Here is a 24,628-nt window from a genome sequence, read left to right as displayed (position 1 = left end):
ACTCTCAGGGATCTCCGCAGATGTGCTTGGTTGGCATTACTCGGCTGGTCCAACAGTCAGTCACCTTCCTGGGAAGTACTCCCTCACATCTGGCATCTTTTTTTCAAACCGAGGAGCCTACCTAACGGTCACCTCCGTCTTGGTAACCTCCAATAACTGTAACTGGAAAAGCATTGCATTAAAACTGATGCATGCTGAAAAGAGTTCGAAACAGAGCGAATGTCGATAATGTAATTTCAGTCTCACATGATTTTGTAAAGCATATGCAAGCCAGAAGAGTTTTTATTTTAATATGTAGATTAATACCTTAACACAATTAACGTAGTATCATATGTCCTGCTGCATAGTCTATAAAATGACAATGGAATGCACGGAAATTAACATGAAGGTAGGACACTGAGAACTCTTTTCACCATGCGAAGCGTTGTAAAGTTATACTGATAGTTCATGGAATAAAGAAGATTGAGCACAATCGTATAATAAGTGTCATGTTGCAGTGCCTGTGCGTGCATACATGTCCGAAGAAACATTACATCGTAATTTGGAATAACAGAGGTACTGCAATATCGAATTTATCCACCGACAATGGGGAAAGGACTTTCAAGTAAAATATACGTAATGGATGAATCAGTACAGGTTGCAGCTACATGGCTGACGACATATGAAAGTCTGCGTGTGGCTGTGAGTCGTGCTTGGATAGCCAAACGGTAAGGCGACCCCTTGTAATAAGTGGGAAATCCGGATTCGAGTGCCAGTCTGGCACAAATTTTTACTGTCGTCATTCCATTATACAGCTGAAGATTGTTCATATTCGAAACTTCAAATACGTTTAATGCACCTCTATTAAGTATATTTATAATTCAGCTCTAGCTGTTGCAACTATCTCGCAAGCAAGAGGTGCGACTAGGGTGTGAAAAGGGTACAACAGAAGAGCGGCGAGGAAGAATTTTGGACATAAACGGTCACATAAAACATTTTTTAGACCACTATTCTAGGAAACAGCCACCTAATAGTACTATAATTATTTAGTAATCACAATCGCGGTCATGTGTGTGTTGTTGCTTTTTATTCGTGGATGACCAGTTTCGATCTACTACAGATCTGCAGCGAATTGACGCATGGTGCAGGGAATGGCAATTGAATCTCAATGTAGACAAGTGTAATGTGCTGCGAATACATAGAAAGAAAGATCCCTTATCATTTAGCTACAATATAGCATGTCAGCAACTGAAAGCAGTTAATTCTATAAATTATCTGGGAGTACGAATTAGGAGTGATGTAAAATGGAATGATCATATAAAGTTGATCGTCGGTAAAGCAGATGCCAGACTGAGATTCATTGGAAGAATCTTAAGGAAATGCAATGCGAAAACAAAGGAAGTACGTTACAGTACGGTTGTTCGCCCACTGCTTGAATACTGCTCAATAGTATGGGATCCGTACCAGATAGGGTTGATAGAAGAGATAGAGAAGATCCAACGGAGTGCAGCGCGCTTCGTTACAGGATCATTTAGTAATAGCGAAAGCGTTACGGAGATGATAGATAACTTCCAGTGGAAGACTCTGCAGGAGAGACGCTCAGTAGCTCGGTACGGGCTTTTGTTAAAGTTTCGAAAACATACCTTCACTGAGGAGTCAAGCAGTATATTGCTCCCTCCTACGTATATCTCGCGGAAACACCATGAGGATAAAATCAGAGAGATTAGAGCCCACACAGAGGCATACCGACAATCCTTTTTTCCACGAACAATACGAGACTGGAATAGAAGGGAGGACCAATAGAGGTACACAAGGTACCCTCCGCCACACACCACCAGGTAGATTGCGGAGTATGGATGTAGATGTAGAGGAAGAAATCATCATTAGATCTAAATTGCTTTGCTGGTGGTAGTAGAAATCACTGACATGGAGCAGGCCAATCTGTGCTGGCATTGTTCCACGTGGGCCTGCTCCAAGTCAGTGATTCCTGCTATCACCAAGGAACGTAGATCTGATAATGATCTCTATAGTACAATGAAGCCTGTCATCCACAAATAAAAAGGAACTACTTTTACACGGCCACGACTGTATTTACTAAATAAACGGTCATATGTTGGCATGATGTAAATTCTTATCAGAGCGATTTCAACTTCTTTTCAAGAAGCGGTATAACTATGGCGTGCCGAAATACAGAAGGCTAACTGAAGGCAAAGATTTTCAACCCACTGTAAAATACGACAGGACTTTAGTTTGGGTCTGTATTTCGTCATACAGTGTAGGAAAGATTACTTTCACTGCCAGTGCGTTAAAGAAAATGGTATATCGCACCATCCTGAAAGTAAATGTGGACGAGATTACAGAAATTTTGGGGACTAAATCCACATAGATATTTTGCTAAGCATGCATCACATTTTCTAAAAGAATGACGTCTTTATTAATGTTCTAAAGTTACTGAGACACCACACAAGATGTGAATCCAACAGAGAATTTATGAGACGAATTCGACACAAAGGTCATGAGAAGTGCAATAAACTCGAAAGAAGCCCCTAAAAAAGTGGAGGCGAATTGATAATAATTGGGTTTGAAAAATGTCACAAAAATGTTGGAAAATTGCAAGAAAAAGTGGTTATAAACAAAAAGAGAAATCCCACAAAGCACTGAGTTCGAATATCACTCCTGTATTAAAGAACAATTACTTGGTGGCCGAATATTGAAGACACTACAGATTTAAGCTGTGAAACATTATTTCAGAAAATATGGTTTTTTTAAGTAGCTAGTACATGCCACAATTTCTACTTATTAAGAGAACACATTTTTATTGGACTTACATTAACTTTTTAAATTTTTGTGTGAAAATGAAACACACACTACTAGAAATGATGTAGTGATCGAATATTAATGGCAGTCTCTGCATGTGTATTACTGTTTTGAATGCATTCATGCCTCGCCAGCTTTGTGGCTCAGATTCAGTTTCACTTCCACTGAGCAGGCTGGGAACATTACACAGTCTTCTGCACTGCTGAAGACAAATGCTCTGACGGTCTGGGAGTTCCGCATTGTGCAAGTTGTAAAGATTAAATACTGTCTTTTGCAAGTGTAATGCAAGTCTTATTATTACGAAATGCGTTTCGCTTTGATCTAAATGCTCTTCAGTGACCACTGTAACAATGTGTGTTTCTTTTTTTCTCTTACAATTTTCTTTGCTAGGATCTTGAACAGTTCTTATACTTTAACTTACTACTACAAAAAGTATTAATTCTTGTCGTTCCTCACTTTTTTGTTGTTGTTTACATAATTCTTCCTGTTCTTCACCGTACATGTGTTGGATTTTAGTTTCCGTGTTGTGCCTTTGCTGTGCAGCGGTGGTGATAGTGGTGTGTGTGTTATGGTGGATGTTTTGTCTTTCTGAATTTTTGTGCTCCTTTGTATTTTTATGTTTTATAAATTTTCTTGTTCAGGTTTTTTACTAGGTATTCCTGGTACCTGTCATTTTATACTATCTGCATAATTATGTCCAGCTCCTATCATGGTTGTTTGGTCCCATGGTAATTTGTTTAGTCTGTGTAGCATATATCTTAGGAGAGATTCATTTTGGGTCTCTGGATGGTTAGATGATCCATATAATATTATGTCTTTCACGGTATTTTTCCCGTAAATGGTTGATAAGTGTCGACTATTTTTCTTTTTGATGGATATATCTAAGAAGTTTATTTTGCCTGTATGTTCTGTCTCAGGGGAACTTAATGTTTTTGTCTAATGTGTTTATGTCCACATGTTTTCCTATTTTTTTTTCTGGTTGATCTGCCAAGCAGAGGATGTCATCGAAGTACCTCCAACAAAACAGAATATTGTATTTCCCTGGTACAAACTAAGCAATAAGCCCATCCTGGATCAACCACCACTGTACTGTATTAATGCAGTAATTTACACACACAATTGCTAAGACATTTTAGTTCCCTTTACAAACACACACACACACACACACACACACACACACAGTCTTCCCTTCTTAAAATAATATATATACACACACACACACACCCACACCGACATACACACAGACACACACACACACACTAGTCAGAAAATATAAACGCTCACTTACATGGAGCGCACTCCTACTAAACAAACAAAAGGTAAACGCATCACATAACAGTAAAACAAAACACACAAAAGGCGAGATTACAATGGTTCTTGGTAACACAAAAACGTGAATATGTTTAGTGTTAATAAAAGTGCTCTGTGCCAAAATCTAACACATATATCGGGAAGAACAAGAAGAATGACGTAAATAACAGCAGAAAACGTTGGTACCGATTATAATTAATTCTTTTTATAGTGGTAAGCTACAGCATGCATTCACGAACCTCGGAAAGAAAATTTTAAGATCAAAACACCTATATTGTAACAGTGACCACTGAATATGCTTTAGATTAAAGCGAAGCATGTTTGATCCAAATTAAGATTTCACTATAGTTTCCAGACTTCTGACAAAAGAGGCGAAAGTAAACAAGGCAACTTTCCAAATTATATATTAAAATTTTTTGGGGTAGTGATATAGGTCATATTTTATCTTATACAGTTATCTCTCTTTTGTAAGACAGAGAGAATGTTTTGTTTTACAATAATCATTAAATGTGAACGAATACTAGCCCTCCGGCTGTTATTCACTCTTAGTAACTTCATCAGATATTTCTCCAGCTTTGCTCACGAGTAATTAAATATCTTTTGTTGGCTCTAGTGGTATAACTGACACCTGCAGGCAGTATTAGAATGGGGCTAGTCATCAAAATTGCATGTCAGCTATAACAGTGTATCCACAATTTCAGCTTTCTCTCTTTTCATTTCGTCAGAATCAATACTCGCAGATCTACACAGTGTTAGGAAAGCAAATCATTGATTGTGAAACCCACTTTTGAAGTCATCGTCGGAATTGCCAATACTCGCAGATCTACACATTGTTAGGAAGGCAAATAATTAATTGTGAAACCCACTTTTGAAGTCATTGCCGGAATTGCCTGAAGTCACTGCCAGAAAATAATGCAGCATCCTTAAGGACTGGCACCTGGGTGTAATATGTGCATGCTTGAGGGGTGGTAGTTATACTGAGTCATTTATCACAATCATCGGCGATCAGATGGCACTGAGGAGGACTGTCTGTATACCCTTTGTGATGACTCATCAGGCAGTAAATGTGCAGAATTTAGAGGTGGACAGCGTTTGCAACATTCACTCCAGTGTAAAAACCTCACCTCACCAACAATTACGTACTCCCATTGAAGACCTTCACCTATTTTAGTGCTGTAGCATTGTGGGCATGTAGGAAGCTTGACGGACGTACCGACGGACTGCTGCAAATGTTGGGCATAGTTTATTGGTGGTGTGTTCCTTAATTCAGCAGTGGTCTGTGGAACATTCCTACGTTGTAGACCAGGTGCTGGACGTCCATGTACTACTGACGCACGTCACGGCTGACGCATTGTGTGGGCAGTGGTGGTCGACCAAACATCATACAGGGGAAACAATCCCACCACATGCTACACTTGCTATGTGATCAGAGACTATGGCGAACCTCTTGCTTAAAGCAACATTAAGATCACATGTGCCTTCGGCAAGGCTACCACTAAGAACACGACACTACTAAGCACGTTTATACTCTGGTGTCGGGAAACGGTCGACTGGAGGGTGGAACGGCGCTCTGCTGTCTTCATTGAAGCCGAGAGTAGGTTCCGTCTATATGCAAGTGATGAACGTACACGTGTATGGCATAGCTGCCTATTCTGGAGTGTATTCGGCCAGGCTTGCGTAGGGGGCCGTCAGTTACAACCCGTTGTGACATTTGGTTTTTCTGCACAGTTATGTAACCACTGTTTGCTGCAATGCATAGACTGTTTTCTCATACTACTGCCGTTTCTCTCACGGGAACGTTAAGTGCTCTTTCAGCACGACAATGCACATCCATATATGGCTGCTGCGACGCATCTTGCTCTTCATGGAGCACAACAACAGTCCTGGCGAACAAGATCACCAAATTTATTGCCAACTGAACACTTGTGGAACATGATCAAATGGGAACTTACTCGTTGTACAGAGCCTTCAAGTAGCAGTACAAAATTGCAATAAAAGGCGCAAGATGCTTGGGACAGTCTATCTCAGGAAACCATTCGACATCTTTAAGACAGTTTGCAAGCAATAGCACAAGCCTGCATTGCTACCAGAGCGGGAGACACTATGGGCTGGTGCGACTCTTTGGCCCTCTTCACTGTGTCACGTGTGTTTCATTTGATCTGAATTTCTTATCATATACTCCTAAAATGATCAACTACTTGTCAATAAAATGATATTGTCCTTTTGGGTATTCCATTTTTTTCCGGCAGTGTACGTTTAAACAATAAAAATATTAGTATTTTAGTAGTAGTTATAAACCTCAGTTTCAATAAGTATGAATGACTATATAATATGTAACAGTTTCACACTGCGCTACAAAGAATAAAGTCAAACTTTCCTGAAATTTGTACTTTCTTTGAGGAATGTACGGTTATACAGCATTAAAAAGATTATTGAGTGTGACTAATGCTCATGCATACCTAACTTATATGGGAATATATGTCGTTGTAATTACATTGAGTCTAGATGACTGCCTATAAAGCACTTATGCAAAATTAGCTGAAATATAGATCCGCAGTAACCGAAAATAGCTGAAATCTAGGTTCGCTGTCATAAAACGACGGATTTTGCAATCGACTGTGCTATTTTCTACATTGTCTAAAGACATATGATATTACGGCAGATTTTGACCTTCTTTCTGTCCTGGATTATTAAACGATTGATCCAGCGACAGAACAAAGGAGCTACGACTAGATAAAATATAATTCTGTGAGCATAGAAATGAAGTTAATTTTAATTTATTCCGGAAATCATAAGTTAACTCTAAATAAATGATTAGGGTAAATATAGTTTTAATACTGCGTTAGTTATAGCTTGAGAGACGATACGACATTATTATCTCACATATTGTCAAAATGCGTGGCCCTGTTGACTCTCATCCATCTAAAGTGACCATATCCTCCCATTTTATTGGTGCAGGTGAAAGTCTTAGCAGCCCAGCGAGTAAAGTCATATCAAACTCAGATCTTCTACCCCAGCAGTTTGAGCTCATCTGTCTTTCAAGGCAGTTATAGTAACTCTATCGCGTTTGGCGGACATCTCCTGTGTAACGTAGCAAAACATATCCGTATCTCCTAACTATTACTACCGTGATGTCTCATGGAAGTGCTCCACAATTGATTTTCTATAAGCACAATGGATAGGCTCACCTCATAAAATAGTTACCGTAAAAGAGCACAATGCTTATTTGGAACCTTCTAGAGAGTGTAGAACTGGTACCAAGCGACCATGTGAATCGCCATTTTTTAAAAAAAGCAGGGCAGTGAAGCGGTGTGTTTGAGCCAGTAGTTCATAGGGAATTATCAAAATAACATGGGTCGAGGTGGACACGTGAGAGAACGGCAGTAATGAGACTTCTTACTTGGGTGTGCCCATGACCACGTAGTGAATGGAGTTGCACGATTTGTTGGTGTACCAGCACGGACAGTCAGACGAGCCTACAAAGAATGGTGAACGATTGGCAACCATGCAACACGTCATAAGGACAGTGGTCGTAAACAGGTCATAAATGGTAGCGTCAGGAAACGACTTTCTTGTCTTGTCAATGACAGTCGCTTTCAAACCCGATAGGAATTATTGCTACTGTTAGTGGATGCGTGTGTACCTGAAACAGTTTCCGAGCGGACACTGCTAAGTGTGCTGCGGGTATTTGGAGCCGTGTACCAGTCAAACGGCCATTTCCCAAAGCAAAGCATAAAGCTACACTTCTTCATGGGCCAAACACAACCCAGCATTGGATAGTAGTTGACTGTAAGCGTGTAGTATGATGTGACGAGTTGCGATTTTGACTCTTTTGAAATAGTACCATGCGTCGAGTGCACCGAAAGTACAAAGAAGCGTTTAACACTTTGAACCCCAGTGGTTTCAGCCTAAAGTACCAGTGTCTTACGCACGTAACAACCGATGATATTGCAAAACAGAGACTTCTAGTGGTATACTGAAGTACTTTTACGAATGTAGTGCGTTGTATGGCTCACATATAGCGTTGAAAGGAACAGTCGGCGCTGAGATTGTCGTGCGCGATTGTAGGAGATTATGACTTGTTGTTTTTTGTAGTGGCCGTATTCAGGGGATCACTGATAGTGACAGTAAGTATATCTAAGTTATTGTAACGCAAATTTGACTTTGTAGTACTGCTTTTATGACTATTATCGAAACGAAACCATTGGGACAGTATTTAGCTGTGTTACAAAATTTATTAAGTTTTAGGCCCATTTTTGGTTATTATTTAGGATAATTTGTTTTCGGTGTTATGAGTTCATGGAAATTTCGAGATGTGGGATTTTGTATGGGAAAAATGCGAATTTATCTTCGTATATAACACGTGAAAACTGCATGTCCCAGTGGTTCCAAAGTGAAGCCACTTTCTTAAAAAACTGATTATTTAACTTTTGCCTATTTCATCTTGTGTTCGTTGCTTACTGTGATAATAAAGGTTAATTTCATGAAAAATTTTACATTTATCTTCCAGAGTGTAACCACCTTAAAACAACTGATTGTACACTTATTGCCAGTTTCTTCTCGTGTTCGTTGCTTACCATAACAATAAAGATTACTTAAGTGAAAAATTTTAAAGTTATATTTTTTTTAATATTGTAGAGACTCAGAGGGTTAACATGCAGTGAGTGGAGAATGTAGTTCAGGTTAAAAGTAGCTCCGTGACTTTTGCAGGTATTTCTCGCGTCATAACTTGCGCCTATTCATTCAAGGTTGCCGTAAACAAGAGCGAGGATGTCTGTTTCAACATTATCGGTTACGAAATGTGGCCCATTTATCTACCTCATGAGATGAGTATGCTGTGGACGCTCACGTTTTCAAAGATTTGAGTCATGTTCTCTGCGCTGCATGCATGCGTTCTTGATTTGACGAGTATTCAGGCACCTTAACGTACCTCAAATGGAGCGCGATATCTCCCGATCTTAGTCATACAGAATATGGAATATGTCTGGATCTTTTTGGCAGTCCGCAGCTCGTTGTCGTGCGGGAGCGTTCTCGCTTCCCGCGCCCGGGTTCCCGGGTTCGATTTCCGGCGGGGTCAGGGATTTTCTCTGCCTCGTGATGACTGGGTGTTTCGTGATGTCCTTACGTTAGTTAGGTTTACATAGTTCTAAGTTCTAGGGGACTCATGACCATAGATGTAAAGTCCCATAGTGCTCAGAGCCATTTGAACCATTTTTTTTATCTTTTTGGAACAGCGGATAACATTCAGTCAACTTGCCTGCAGTCTGGTCGTTCGCCTTGACCTGATCATCAATGAGTGCCCTCTGATGGACACGACATACCTGAAGAAAATTGTGTTCTCTCTCTTACTCGTAGAATTGTGGTCATTGTCAAGGCTACAGGCTGTGCTACGAAGTATTAACGTGAGGTGCCCTAAGGGTGACTAATTTTTGTCCCATATGATTATTTCACTTAATAATGTCACTCAAAACGTTTAAAAAGAATTAATTATATTTTTAATTAATGGTTTCCAACGTACACTATCCAATCTCATTAATGTGAGCACCTGTGAAAAACCTGAATAATCACTTTTTGCAGCGCGGATCGTTGCGAGGCGTGCAGGAACAGAGTCAATGGATCAGGAGATCATCAACAGGGGAGTGGAGCCACGCCGACTCCGGTGCTGTAATTAGCTGCACTAGATTTCTCGGTTGAGGATTCTTTATGTGTACGGCTGGATCGAAGTGGTCCGGCAGATTCTTGATTGTGTTTACGTCCGGGGAGTTTGATGGCCAGGGCAGCACGGTGTACTCATCCTTGTGCCCTACGGCCACGCACACACATTGCGAGCTGTGTCACACGTTGCATTGTCTTGCTGTTAGTTGCGTCCGTGCTGAGGAAAAACAGGCTGCATGTAGGGGTGGGCATGGTCCCCAAGGATAGGTGCATACATCCATAATTACGAAATCGCCCAGGCAATGCCACGAAAATATTCCTCCGATCGCAACACTCCCTCCTCCGTCCTGGATGCTTCCGAGGATTGTTGCAGGATGTTTTCTTTTAGACGTTTCACGCTGTCCGAGCCAACTGCCATCTATCCGATGGAGCATAAAACGTGTTTCATCTTAAACGGTCACCTGTCGTTATTCGGTGTACGTCAAGATGCTCTGCTGCTGTGCACATTTCACCCTTCGTCACCGATGAATAGCAGTCTGCATGCTGCCTGAACCAAGCACCAGTTGCGGAATCCCATACGCAGCAACGTAAGCTGAACGGTCGTTGAGGAGACGCTGTGAGTAGCCCCCTGGTTCGCAGTTGCACATCTATACTCAACAGTTGCACATCTATTCACCCGTGCACATCTTCGCAGCCGTAGTCCAGCCGTGTCAGCTATGCCCCTTGGTGCACTATAGTTGCCTCAGCGCTGGTTTTGGATAGCACCATATTGCCACGCATGGTACACTCTAACCACATCGACAAGCAAACAGTGTGCACATTTAGCCATTTCGGAAATGCTTTCACCCTTGACCCGAAAGTCAATGATCATCCCCATTCTGACGTCAGGTAAATCTCTCCATTTCCAAATTATGACATCGACTGCACCGTTTTCCGTGCTACCCCGAAACACTTTATATACTCTCGACTGCAATTGCTGTCAACTGCTGTCTATGAGTTGTTATTGGGCGTTGACACGGATGTAGGCGGTGGTCACATTAACGTTACTGGACCGTGTATTACTTGGTCGTAGCTAGATTACATCTAGAGGTACAAACACTTTTACACCGTTGTGAATTGCGTGGCAGAGGATACTTAGAGCGGTACCACATACTCTGGTTTTTTCCTAATTGCAATTTCATATGGAGCGCGGTAGGAGAGACTGCTTAAACCCCTCTGTGTATGCTGTAATGAGACTAATCCTGTCTGCTAGGTTTTTAATTGAGCGATACGTAGGGGGGTGAAAAATATCTCCAGATTCTTCACTTAACGGTGGCCCTAGAAATTTTTTATATAGGCTTTCTTGGGATGATTTTTGTCTCTCTTCAAAAGTCTGCCATTTCAGATTTTACAAACTCCGTTATTATCGTAAGTTTGTATAACCTACATTCAGTGTCCACTATTAGTCCTATCTTGACTGGGATCCACAAACGTAAGAAATATTCTATTATTGGACGCAGTTCTTTTTGTAGATTGACTGCTATTGCAAGAATTCCGCCGCTATAATGAAGTCTGCCACCTGCCTCACCTTCAGTTCTGCCTTTGTGGTCATTCATTTTTACATCCCTACGAAATCTCACACCCAGAAATTTTTCCTAGTCGATTCATTCTAATCGTGAATCACTGATGTATTCGTAAGATGCCGTTGTTCTGCGCTTTGAGCAGTATAACATTTCTGAGAATTTAAAACAAGTTTCCAATGCTTGCATCAAAATTTGACTGGATATTTGTTCACCGTTTGTCAGAAATCACTTTAGTGGCATATAAAACTGCACCACCTTCAAAAAATCTTAAGTTTCTGTTAATGTTGTCTGCTATGTCATTGTCCGCAGCTCGTGGTCGTGCGGTACCAATCTCGCTTCCCACCCTCGGGTTCCCGGCTTCGATTCCCGGAGGGGTCAGGGATTTTCTGTGCCTCGTGATGACTCGATGTTGTGTGATGTCCTTAGGTTAGTTAGGTTTAAGTAGTTCTAAGTTCTAGGGGAATCATGACCACAGATGTTAAGTCCCATAGTACTCAGAGACATTTGAACCATTTTTTGCTATGTCATTAATATACAATATGAACAACAGGGGTCTCAACACACATTCCTTGGGGAACGTCTGAAGCTAGTTCTACTTCTGTCGATGACTTTCCGTCCAAGATTAAATTCACCAACCCAGTCAGAAATTTTGTTTGATACCCTATACATTCGAGTGACTAAAGTCATGGGATATCTACTAATATCATGTCCGACCTCATTTATCCCGTCGTAGTGCAGGAACTCGACGTGGCATAAACTCAACGAGTCGTTGGAAGTCCCCTGCAGAAATACTGAGCCCTGATGCCTCTATAGTGGATAGGCACTTGGTGCAGGGAGTGGCAACTGACCCTTAACGTAGACAAATGTAATGTGTTGCGAACACGGCAACTGACCCTTAACGTAGACAAATGTAATGTGTTGCGAACACATAGAAAGGAGGATCCTTTAGTGTATGATTATATGATAGCAGTACAAACACTAGTAGCAGTTACTTCTGTAAAATATCTGGGAGTATGCGTAAGGAACGATATGAAGTGGAATTATCATATAAAATTGATTGTTGGTAAGGAGGGTGCCAGGCTGAGATTCATTGGGAGAGTCATTAGAAAATGTAGTCCATCAACAAAGGAAGTGGCTTACAAAACACTCGTTCGACCTATACTCGAGTATTGCTCATCAGTGTGGGATCCGTACCAGGTCGGGTTGACAGAGGAGATAGAGAAGATCCAAAGAAGAGCGGCCCGTTTCGTCACAAGGTTACTTGGTGAGCGTGATAGCGTTACAGAGATGTTTAGCACACTCAAGTGGCGGACTCTTCAAGAGAGGCGCTCTGCATCGCGGTGTAGCTTGCTATCCAGGTTTCGAGAGGGTGCGTTACTGGATGAGGTATCGAATATATTGCTTCCCTCTACTTATACCTGCTGAGGAGGTCACGAATGCAAAATTACAGAGATTCAAGCATCCACGGAGGCTTTCCGGCAGTCGTTCTTCCCGCAGACCGTACGCGACTGGAACAGGAAAGGTAGGTAACGACAGTGGCACGTAAAGTGCCCTCCGCCACACACCGTTGGGTGGCTTGCGGAGTATAAATGTAGATGTAGATGTAGATAGTCCTCCATAGTTGCTAAAGTGTTGCCGGTGCAGGATATTGTGCACGAACTGACCTCTCGGTTATGTCCCGCTAATGTTCTATGCTTCCCCCCATGAACCATGGAACTTGCCGTTGGTGGGGAGGCTTGCGTGCCTCAACGATACAGATAGCCGTACCGTAGGTGCAACCACAACGGAGGGGTATCTGTTGAGAGGCCAGACAAACGTGTGGTTCCTGAAGAGGGGCAGCAGCCTTTTCAGCAGATGCAAGGGCAACAGTCTGGCTGATTGACTGATCTGGCCTTGTAACATTAAACCAAAATGGCCTTGCTGTTCTGGAACTGCGAACGGCTGAAAGCAAGGGGAAACTACAGCTGTAATTTTTCTCGAGGGCATGCAGCTTTACTGTATGATTAAATGATGATGGCGTCCTCTTGGGTAAAATATTCCGGAGGTAAAACAGTCCCCCATTCGGATCTCCGGGCGGGGACTACTCAAGAGGACGTTGTTATCAGGAGAAAGAAAATTGGCGTTCTACGGATCGGAGCGTGGAATGTCAGATCCCTTAATCGGGCAGGTAGGTTAGGAAATTTAAAAAGGGAAATGGATAGGTTAAAGTTAGATATAGTGGGAATTAGTGAAGTTCGGTGGCAGGAGGAACAGGACTTCTGGTCAGGTGAGTACAGGGTTATAAATACAAAATCAAATAGGTGTAATGCAGGAGTAGGTTTAATAATGAATAAAAAAATATGAGTGCGGGTAAGCTACTACAAACAGCATAGTGAACGCATTATTGTGGCCAAGATAGATTCGTAGCCCACACCTACTACAGTAGTACAAGTTTATATGACAACTAGCTCTGCAGATGACGAAGAAATTGATGAAATGTATGATGAGATCATCATCATCATCATCATTTAAGACTGATTATGCCTTTCAGCGTTCAGTCTGGAGCATAGCCCCCTTGTAAAATTCCTCCATGTTCCCCTATTCAGTGCTAACATTGGTGCCTCTTCTGATGTTAAACCTATTACTTCAATATCATTCTTAACCGAATCCAGGTACCTTCTCCGTGGTCTGCCCCGACTCCTCCTACCCTCTACTGCTGAACCCATGAGTCTCTTGGGTAACCTTGCATCTCCCATGCGACTAACATGACCCCACCATCTAAGTCTGTTCGCCCTGACTGCTACATCTATAGAGTTCATTCCCAGTTTTTCTTTAATTTCCTCATTGTGGACACCCTCCTGCCATTATTCCCATCTACTAGTACCTGCAATCATCCTAGCTACTTTCATATTCGTAACCTCAACCTTGATAAGGTAACCTGAATCTACCCAGCTTTCGCTCCCATACAACAAAGTTGGTCGGAAGATTGAACGGTGCACAGATAACTTAGTCTTGGTACTGACTTCCTTCTTGCGGAAGAGAGTAGATCGTAACTGAGCGCTCACTGCAATGGCTTTGCTACACCTTGCTTCCAGTTCTTTCACTATGTTGCCATCCTGTGAGAATATGCATCCTCAGTACTTGAAACCGTCCACCTTTTCTAACTTTGTTCCTCCTATTTGGCACTCAATCCGTTTATATTTCTTTCCTCCTGACATTACTTTCGTTTTGGAGATGCTAATCTTCATATCATAGTCCTTACATTTCTGATCTAGCTCTGAAATATTACTTTGCAAACTTTCAATTGAATCTGCCATCACAACTAAGTCATCCGCATATGCAAGACTGCTTATTTTGGGTTCACATATCTTAATCTCAGCCAGCCAGTCTATTGTTTTCAACATATGATTCATAAATAATATGAACAATAGTGGAGACAGGTTGCAGCCTTGTTTTACCCCTGAAACTACTCTGTACCATGAACTCAATTTACCGTCAACTCTAACTGCTGCCTGACTGTCCATGTAAAGACCTTTAATTGCTTGCAAACGTTTGCCTCCTATTCCATAATCTCGTAGAACAGACAATAACTTTCTCCTAGGAACCCGGTCATATGCCTTTTCTAGATCTGTAAAGCATAGATACAATTCCCTGTTTCACTCATAACACTTCTCCATTACTTGCCGTAAGCTAAAGATCTGGTCCTGACAACCTCTAAGAGGCCTAAACCCATAGTGATTGTCATCCAATTGGTCCTGAACTAATACTCGCACTCTCCTTTCAACAATACCTGAGAAGATTTTACCCACAACGCTGATTAAAGAGATACCTCTGTAGTTGTTACAATCTTTTCTGTTTCCATGTTTAAAGACTGGTGTGATTACTGCTTTTGTCCAGTCTGATGGAACCTGTCCCGACTCCCAGGCCATTTGAATTATCCTGTGTAGCCATTTAAGACCTGCCATTCCACTGTATTTGATGAGTTCTGACTTAGTTTCACCCACCCCAGCAGCTTTATTGCACTGCAATCTATTGACCATTTTCTCCACTTCCTCAAATATGATCCTATTTCGATCATCATTCCTATCCCATTCTACCTCGAAATCTGAAATATTACTGATCGTATTTTCACCTACATTGGGCAACTCTGCCCAAGGCATCCACAGGATTCGCCAACAGTTTTCCTGACCTGTCCAAAATACTTGTCATTTCCTTCTTACCTCCCTTTCGAAGACTGCTAATTACACTCCACAATGGTTTTCCAGCAGCTAGACCTATAGTCTCCAATCTGTTTCCAAAGTCTTCCCAAGATTTCTTCTTGGATGCTGCAATTATCTGTTTGGCTTTGTTTGTAGCCATTTTTGATATGCCTTCTTTTTCCTTTTACAGGCTTCCTTGACTGTGTCATTCCACCAAGCTGTTTGCTTTATCTTACCTTTACACACAACTGTTCCAAGACATTCTTTAGCCACATCTTGTACTGTGTCCCTGTACCTCGTTCATTCCTGTTCCAATGACTGTAATTGTCTACATTCAATTATCTGGTACCTTTCTGAGATTGCTGTCATGTACTTGTGCCTGATTTCCTTATCCTGAAGTTTCTCCACTCTTATCCTCCTACATATGGACCTGACCTCCTGCACTTTCGGTCTCACAATGCCATTTGCACTGCAGATTAAATAATGCTCAGTGTCATCAAAGAATCCCCTGAATACACGTGTGTCCCTCACAGCCTTCCTGATTTCTTGATCTGTTAAATACGCAATGACAGATCTGGTTCCCCAGCCTTCCCAAGCATACCGGTAAATGTTCTTATGTTCAAAAAAGGAGTTTGTGATTACTAAGCCCATACTGGCACAGAAATCGAGGAGTTGTTTCCCAGTCCTGTTGGCCTCCATATCCCCTCCAAATTTACCTATAACCTTTTCATACCCTTCTGTTCGATTTCCAATTCTGGCATTAAAATCACCCATGAGCAGAACACTGTCCTTTTCCTTTACTCTAACAACTACATCACTGAGTGCCTCATAAAAACTATCCATCTTATCTTGATCTGTCCCTTCACAATGCGAATATACTGACACAATCCTAATTTTCTTGCTAGACACTGTCAAATCTATCCACATCAGTCGTTCGTTTACATACCTTATTGCAACTATGCTGGGTTCCATTTATTTCCTGATGTAAAGCCCTACACCCCATTGTGCTATTCCTGCTTTGACTCCTGACAGGTAGACCTTGTATTCTCCCACTTCCTCTTCTTTCTCACTACTTACCCGAATGTCACTAACAGCTAAAACGTCCAGCCCCATATTACTTGCAGCCTCTGCCAGCTCTACCTTCTTCCCAGAGTAGCCCCATTGATATTAATAGCTCCCCATCTCACAACCATTTGTTTGCCAAGTCGTATCTTAGGAGTCCCTGCTTTTTCAGTTAGAGGTGGGACTCCGTCACCTCCAAAGGTCCGAGGCATTTTGTTCTGATTGTTGCCAGCATCATATTTAAAGTACCAGGGAAGCAGGTTGCTAGCCTTACTTGCCCCGAGTCCCATTGGGTTTTATCCCTAACGGTTGAGGGACTAACCGGTGGATTTGGTAGTCTTTGCCGTATGAGCACAAAGGTGACCACGACTCAGAATATGTCTGAGATGCCCAGCCTTCTTCCAAAGTAACTGGTATCCCGACTGTCAGGACCACTTACTTGGCCACTCATACGTTGCCCGTGGTTCATGAACTAGGACATGACTACAGGAACCCACACCATGAACCATGAGATGAGATAAAAGAAATTATTCAGGTAGTGAAGGGAGACGATAATTTAATAATAATGGGTGACTGGAATTCATCAGTAGAGAAGGGAGGGAAGGAAACATAATAGGTGAATATGGACTGGTGCTAAGAAATGAAAGAGGAGGCCGTCTGGTAGAATTTTGCACAGAGCATAACTTAATCATTGCTAATACTTGGTTTAAGAACCATAAAAGAACGCTGTATACATGGAAGAACCCTGGAGATACTAAAATGTATCAGATAGATTATATAATGGTAAGACAGAGATTTAGGAACCAGGTTTTAAATTGTAAGACTTTTCCAGGGGCAGATGTGGGCTCTGACCACAATCTATTGGTTATGAAATGTAATTTAAAACTGAAGAAACTGCAAAAAAGGTGGGAATTTAAGGAGATGGGACCTGGATAAACTGAAAGAACCAGAGATTGTACAGAGTTCCAGGGAGAGCATAAGAGAACAATTGACAGGAATGGGGGAAAGAAATGCAGTAGAAGAAGAATGGGTAGCTTTGAGGGATGAAATAGTGAAGGCAGCAGAGTATCAAATAGGTAAAAAGACGAGGGCTAGTAGAAACCCTTGGGTAGCAGAAGAAATATTGAATTGATGAAAGGAGAAAATATAAAAATGCAGTAAAAGAAACAGGCAAAACGGAATACAAATGTCTCAAAAATGGTATCGACAGTAAGTGAAAATGGCTAAGCAGGGATGACTAGAGGACAAATGAAGGATGTAGAGGCTTATCTCACTAGGGGTAAGATAGATACTGCCTACCAGAAAATTAAAGAGACCTTTGGAGCAAGGAGAAACACTTGCATGAATATCAAGAGCTTTGATGGAAACCCAGTTCTAGCCAAAGAAGGGAAAGCAGAAAGGCGGAAGGAGTATATAGAGGGCCTATACAAGGGCGATGTACTTGGGGACAATATTATGGAAATAGAAGAGGATGTAGATGAAGATGAAATGGGAGATATGATATTGCGTGAAGAGATTGACAGAGCACCGAAAGACCTGAGTCGAAACAAGGCCCCCGGAGTAGACACCTACTGACAACCTTGGGAGAGCCAGTCCTGACAAAACTCTACCATCTGGGGAGCAAGATGTATGAGACAGGCGAAATAACCTCAGACTTCAAGAAGAATATAATAATTCCAATCCCAAAGAAAGCAGGTGATGACATATGTGAAAATTACCGAACTATCAGTTTAATAAGTCACAGCTGCAAAATACTAACGCGAATTCTTTACAGGCGAATGGAAAATCTGTTACAAGCCGACCTCGGGGAAGATCAGCTTGGATTCCGTACAAATGTTGGAACACGTGAGGCAATACTGATCCTACTACTTATCTTAGAAGAAAGATTAAGGAAAGGCAAACCTACGTTTCTAGCATTTGTAGACTTAGAGAAAGCTTTTGACAATGTTGATTGGAATACTCTCTTTTAAATTCTGAAGATGGCAGGGATAAAATACAGAGAGCGAAAGGCGATTTACAATTTGTACAGAAAGCAGATGGCAGTTATAAGAGTCGAGGTGTATGAAAGGGAAGCACTGGTTGGGAAGGGAGTGAGACAGGATTGTACCCTATCCCCGATGTTATTCAATTTTTATACTGAGCAAGTAATAAAGTAAACAAAAGAAAAGTTCGGAGTAGGTATTAAAATCCATGGAGAAGAAATAAAAACTTTGAGGTTCGCCGATGACATTGTAATTCTGTCAGAGACAGCAAAGGACTTGGAAGAGCAGTTGAACGGAATGGACAGTGTCTTGAAAGGAGGGTATAAGATGAACATCAACAAAAGAAAAACGAGGATAATGGAATGTAGTCGAATTAAGTAGGATTATGCTGAAGGAATTAGATTAGGAAGTGAGACACTTAAAGTAGTAAAGGAGTTTTTCTATTTGGGGAGCAAAATAACTGATGATGGTCGAAGTAGAGAGGATATAAAATGTAGACTGGCAATGGCAAGGAAAGAGTTTCTTAAGAAGAGAAATTTGTTAACTTCGAGTATTGATTTAAGTGTCAGGAAGTCGTTTCTGAAAGTATTTGTATGGAGTGTAGCCATGTATGGAAGTGAATCGTGGACGATAAATAGCTTAGACAAGAAGAGAATAGAAGCTTTCGAAATGTGGTGCTACAGAAGAATGCTGAAGATTAGATGGGTAGATCACGTAACTAATGAGGAGGTATTGAATAGAATTGGGGAGAAGAGGAGTTTGTGGCACATCTTGACTAGAAGAAGGGATCGGTTGGTAGGACATGTTCTGAGACAGCAAGGGATCACCATTTTAGTATTGGAAGTCAGCGTGGAGGGTAAAAATCGTAGAGGGAGACCAAGAGATGAATACACTAAACAGAATCAGAAGGATATAGGTTGCAGTAGGCACTGGGAGTTGAAAAAACTTGCACAGGATAGAGTAGCATGGAGAGCTGCATCAAACCAGTCTCAGGACTGAATACCACAATAACAACAACAATGTTCTATGGGGTTCACGTCGGACGATCTGGGTGACCAAATCATTCTCTCGAATTGTGCAGAATGAACTGATTTGTCGTGAACAACTGTGGCCCGCTAACATGGTGCACCGTCATCCTAAAAATTCCATTGTTGTTTGGGAACTTGAAGCTTATGAATGGCTACGAATGGTCTCCAAGTACCTGAACATAACCATTTTCGGTCAATGATTGGTTCAGTTGTACCAGAGGACCCATTTCATTTCATATAAACACAGCCCAGGCCATTTTGTAGCCACCGCCAGCTTGCACAGTGCCTTGCTGACAACTTAGGTCTGTGGCTTCGTGAGGTCTGCACTACACTCGGACCCTACCATCATCTCCTACCAACTGAAATCGGGACTAATCTGACCAGGCCATATTTTCCCAGCTGTCCAGCGAGTCCAGGAGAGGCGCTGCGGACGGTGTCGTGCTGTTACCAAACGCCCTCGTGTCGGTCGTCTGCTGCCATAACTCATTAACGGCAGATTTCTAACGTTTCTATTGATTTCTGCGGCTGTTTCACGCAGTGTTGATAGTCCGTTAACACTGACAACTTCTCCTCAATCGCCGCCACTCTCGGTCGTTAACTGAAGGCCGTCGGCCATTGCGTTCTCCGCGGTGAGGGGTAAAGTCTGACATCTGCTGTTGTCGGACTTGTCACTGTGGATCTCGGAATATTGAATTCGCTAACTGTTTCCGAAACTGAATGTCTCATGTATCTAGCTCCACCTACCGTTCCGCGTTCGAAATCTGTTAATCCCCACTGTGTGGCCATAATGACTCAAATGCCTTTTCACATAAATCACCCGAGTACAAATGACAGCTACGAGTACACCAATGCAGTGCCATTTTATAACTTGTATACTCGATACTACCGCCATCTATATATTTGCATATCGCTATGGGATAACTTTTGTCACCTCAAAGTACAGTACTACGTTTGTTAACAATTGCTAGTGGAGAACCGAGTCAAATGCTTTCGTAAAGTCATCATAAACTGCATCTACCTGATTTCCTTATTTGATAGCTATTTGATCTCACGAGGAGTAAGAGCAAGTTGGATTTCGCCTGACCTATGTTTACGGAATTTATGATAGCTGACATGGAGAATGTTATTGTCTTCAAGATACATCATTATTCTTGAGCTCAGAATACTTTCTAGTGTCCTAAAACAGATGTACGTCAATGGATTGGACAGTAGAATTGTGGATTAATGTCTTATCCTTCTTGTAGACGAGTGTTACCTGTGCGTTTCTTCCAGACATTGAGTACAGTAACTTTGCTCAAGGGATCTACCATTTATTACCCTTAAATTGGGTGCTAACGCAGCTGCAAATTCTGTATAGGAACTGACAAGATTCCATCCCGTCTTATTTCATTGTAGCGATTTTATCTGATTCTCAGCACTTGTGACACTAATATCTCTATTTTTGCAGTGGTGCAAAAGTAATACAGGGATAGTACCTTTGCATCTCTCTTATCAAACAAAAATTTGGAAAGAAGTCCAGTAAGTATTTGCTTTACTGCCTTCAGTTTTAGTATGTGTGCCAGCTATGAGTGTGTGGGTGCTAAATTTGGTATCACTGACAGCCTTTAAGTATGATCAGAATTTCTATGGTTTTGTGAGCCAGCCAGCGAGTATATGACATAAAAATCGGCCAGGTACGTGCATCCATTCCGGAAACAGAGACTCTCGATGGCTTTTGCCTGTTATCGAAATTGATAATGGCATGATATCGGTCCCGATAATTCCAAGTCTTTCGACAATTTTTTAGTGTTACGTCTGAAGCCGGATAACTAATGAGGAAATAAATATTTTTTTGTGTGCTATAAATAAGGATTTACAGTTTTCTGAATTTTTGCCTTACTAGTACTTTGAAACCTTGATTCTGCCAAATTACATGATCCTAGGTCAATGGGAAGTAGGTTTTGATCAGTGAGTTTTCAAACATAAAAAATGTGACATCTTTTGATTTCATTTTCATAGAAGCTTAAATTTTGGACCCTGGCACAGCCTTCGTATGTGACATAAATTTCAACTGGATAGGTCTAACCGTTAATGGGAAACAGGGGTCTTCACGGACAGACAGTGGGACAAGAAAAGAAAAAAAATATTTCGTGTGAGATAATTATAGATTAACAGGTTTCGGATTTTTTCTTTTACTTCTACTGTGAAACCTTGCTGCCCGCCCAGTTTCATGATTACAAATCACAGGGAAATACGCTGTAGGTTTTTGATGAGTGAGGCTGCAAGTATGAAAATATGTCACATAAATTGCCGTATCTGTCGGCTGCGTTGGCATCGAAATTTTGTGTCTTACACCACCGAGGAACCATAGACTTTAACACGTGACATAAATTTCAACTTGATACATCTACTTTCTCCTGGAATAAGGGTTCTTTAACCGTCGGATAGACAAACAGTCGGATAACAACTGACAATTTCTTTTCCTGTGAGTTGATTATAAATTAACAGTTTTAGTATTTTTTCATTTACTTTTACTGTAAAACCTTGCTTCCTGCCAAATCTCATGATTGTAGGCCAACGGGAAGGCTATAAGTTTTGATGAGTGAATCTGCCATTATCAAAATATGTGGCATAAACGGCCCAATCTTTTGACTGCATTGACTTAGAATAACACGTGTTTTACACCACAAAGGAACCATAGACCTTAGTATGTGATATAAATTTCAACTTGGCAGGTCTACCCGTCCCTGAGAATAAGGATTTTTAACAATCGGACAGACAGACAGACGGATAACGAAGTGATTCTATAAGAGTTAGTTTTTACAGTTCGAGGGTCGGAACTATGGAATGGAACCAAGTAATGTAGTGTGATAACCTACAGTATGAACACAAAATCGATACGAGATGTGGTGGATTGTGTCCAGCCGGGCGCCGACTTGGACGCAGAAGGAGACGACAAGGAGTCCGCGAAGGGCGTGTGCGGCTGCTCCAGCGGCCTGACGTCCAAGGCGTCGGGGGCGGGCGGCGGTGGTGGGGGCGGCGGGAGCGCCGCGGGGGCGGGCCTGCAGCCCCCGGAGCCGCTGGTGCAGGCGCTCTCCCCGGACGGCGGCGCCTTCCTCGCCAACCAGCCCATGCCGCGCTGCGGCGCCTTCTGCTACATCGCCGTGCTCTGCAAGCGCTCCAGCTGACCCTCTGCTCTTGTCTCCCACTGTCCGTTCTGTGTACTCGTTTATAAAAAAAATTATCTACGTTTATTTGTACTTTTGATTATATCTTATATGTGTGCAACAGGAGATGTCGCAGAGCTCGAAGGTTGTCTGCTGGTAGCGACTTTGTAGTCTGAACTACAAACATTTATTCACTTACCACGCTAACTGTGAGATAACTGACATCTGCCGTTACGCGTTTTACGGATGCACATTGGGCACTTTCTTCATGCCGTGCCGCTCGTCCCTCTGAAGCGTGGCGCGACCATAGTGCTTAGAATACTCTCCGTGCCGGTGGCCCTCATTAATAGGGTTTTCGGAAATTCCCGGTACAAACTCCAAGGACTTGTAGGAGAGTGTCAGCGCATATAATTTTGAACTGGAAGCCATATTCATAAACGTACTGTGTCCCTTCTACGATGGTTTCAGTGCAGAGCTTAACTCATTCACTTCTCCTTGGGAAACTGAATTTGGCCTCGGGCAGTACAATTATCAGATAACATAAAGAAACATACATTTATTACTTAAGCACATTTTTAAGTATTAGCATTTAAACATTGCGTTTTCACATTATTCCAAAACAAAAAATAACTCTGCACTATGTACATACAGAGCAGTACCGACAAATTAAAACAGCCGCTCGATGTGGCGACCACCGACGTTGTTACAGACATTGTACCTACGAAACATATTCTGGTACATACCCTCCACTCACTTGCTATCTGTTTAATTTCTAGTGCAGCGACCAGAACTTGAGCCAGTAGACAATGCTCTGTCCCTACAGGAATCTTGCAAAAAAACTTTGCATAGGACCCACAACAAATAGTCGTTGTTGTTGTTGTGGTCTTCAGTCCTGAGACTGGTTTAATACAGCTCTCCATGCTACTCTATCCTGTGCAAGCTTCTTCATCTCCCAGTACCTACTGCAACCTACATCCTTCTGAATCTGCCTAGTGTATTCATCTCTTGGTCTCCCTCTACGATTTTAACCCTCCACGCAGCCCTCCAATAGTAAATTGGTGATCCCTTGATGCCTCAGAACACGTCCTACCAACCGGTCCTTTCTTCTAGTCAAGATGTGCCACAAGCTCCTCTTCTACCCAGTTCTATTCAATACCTCCTCATTAGTTACGTGATCTACCCATCTAATCTTCAGCATTCTTCTGTAGCACCACATTTCGAAAGCTTCTATTCTCTTCTTGTCTAAGCTATTTATCGTCCACGATTCACTTCCATACATGGCTACACTCCATACAAATACTTTCAGAAACGACTTCCTGACACTTAAATCAATACTCGAAGTTAACAAATTTCTCTTCTTAAGAAACGCTTTCCTTGCCATTGCCAGTCTACATTTTATATCCTCTCTACTTCGACCATCATCAGTTATTTTACTTCCTAAATAGCAAAACTCCTTTACTACTTTAAGTGTCTCATTTTCTAATCTAATTCCTTCAGCATCACCCGACTTAATTCGACTACATTCGATTATCCTCGTTTTTCTTTTGTTGATGTTCATCTTATACCCTCCTTTCAAGACACTGTCCATTCCGTTCAACTGCTCTTCCAAGTCCTTTGCTGTCTCTGAAAGAATTACAATGTCATCGGCGAACCTCAAAGTTTTTATTTCTTCTCCATGGATTTTAATACCTACTCCGAACTTTTCTTTTGTTTACTTTATTGCTTGCTCAATATACAAATTGAATAACATCGGGGATAGGGTACAACCCTGTCTCACTCCCTTCCCAACCAGTGCTTCCCTTTCATACACCTCGACTCTTATAACTGCCATCTGCTTTCTGTACAAATTGTAAATCGCCTTTCGCTCTCTGTATTTTATCCCTGCCATCTTCAGAATTTAAAAGAGAG

General features: G+C 41.8%; 1 protein-coding gene across 1 annotated transcript in view; it reads left to right on the top strand.

Moving 5' to 3' along the window:
- Nucleotides 1–22,805, top strand: part of LOC126278990 (uncharacterized) — a 61,946-nt gene extending 39,141 nt beyond the window's left edge. The window contains exon 3 of the mRNA XM_049979304.1: nt 22,478–22,805. Coding sequence (XP_049835261.1) covers nt 22,478–22,741 — 264 coding nt within the window. The 3' untranslated portion in view covers nt 22,742–22,805. The remainder of the gene's footprint in view (nt 1–22,477) is intronic.
- Nucleotides 22,806–24,628: the final 1,823 nt, after the last annotated feature.

Source organism: Schistocerca gregaria, chromosome 6 (genome assembly GCF_023897955.1).
Source record: "Schistocerca gregaria isolate iqSchGreg1 chromosome 6, iqSchGreg1.2, whole genome shotgun sequence".
NCBI classification, from domain to species: Eukaryota; Metazoa; Arthropoda; class Insecta; order Orthoptera; family Acrididae; genus Schistocerca; species Schistocerca gregaria.
The sequence above is the reverse complement of the archived record's forward strand: the minus strand, read 5'-3'. Positions and strand labels throughout refer to the sequence as shown.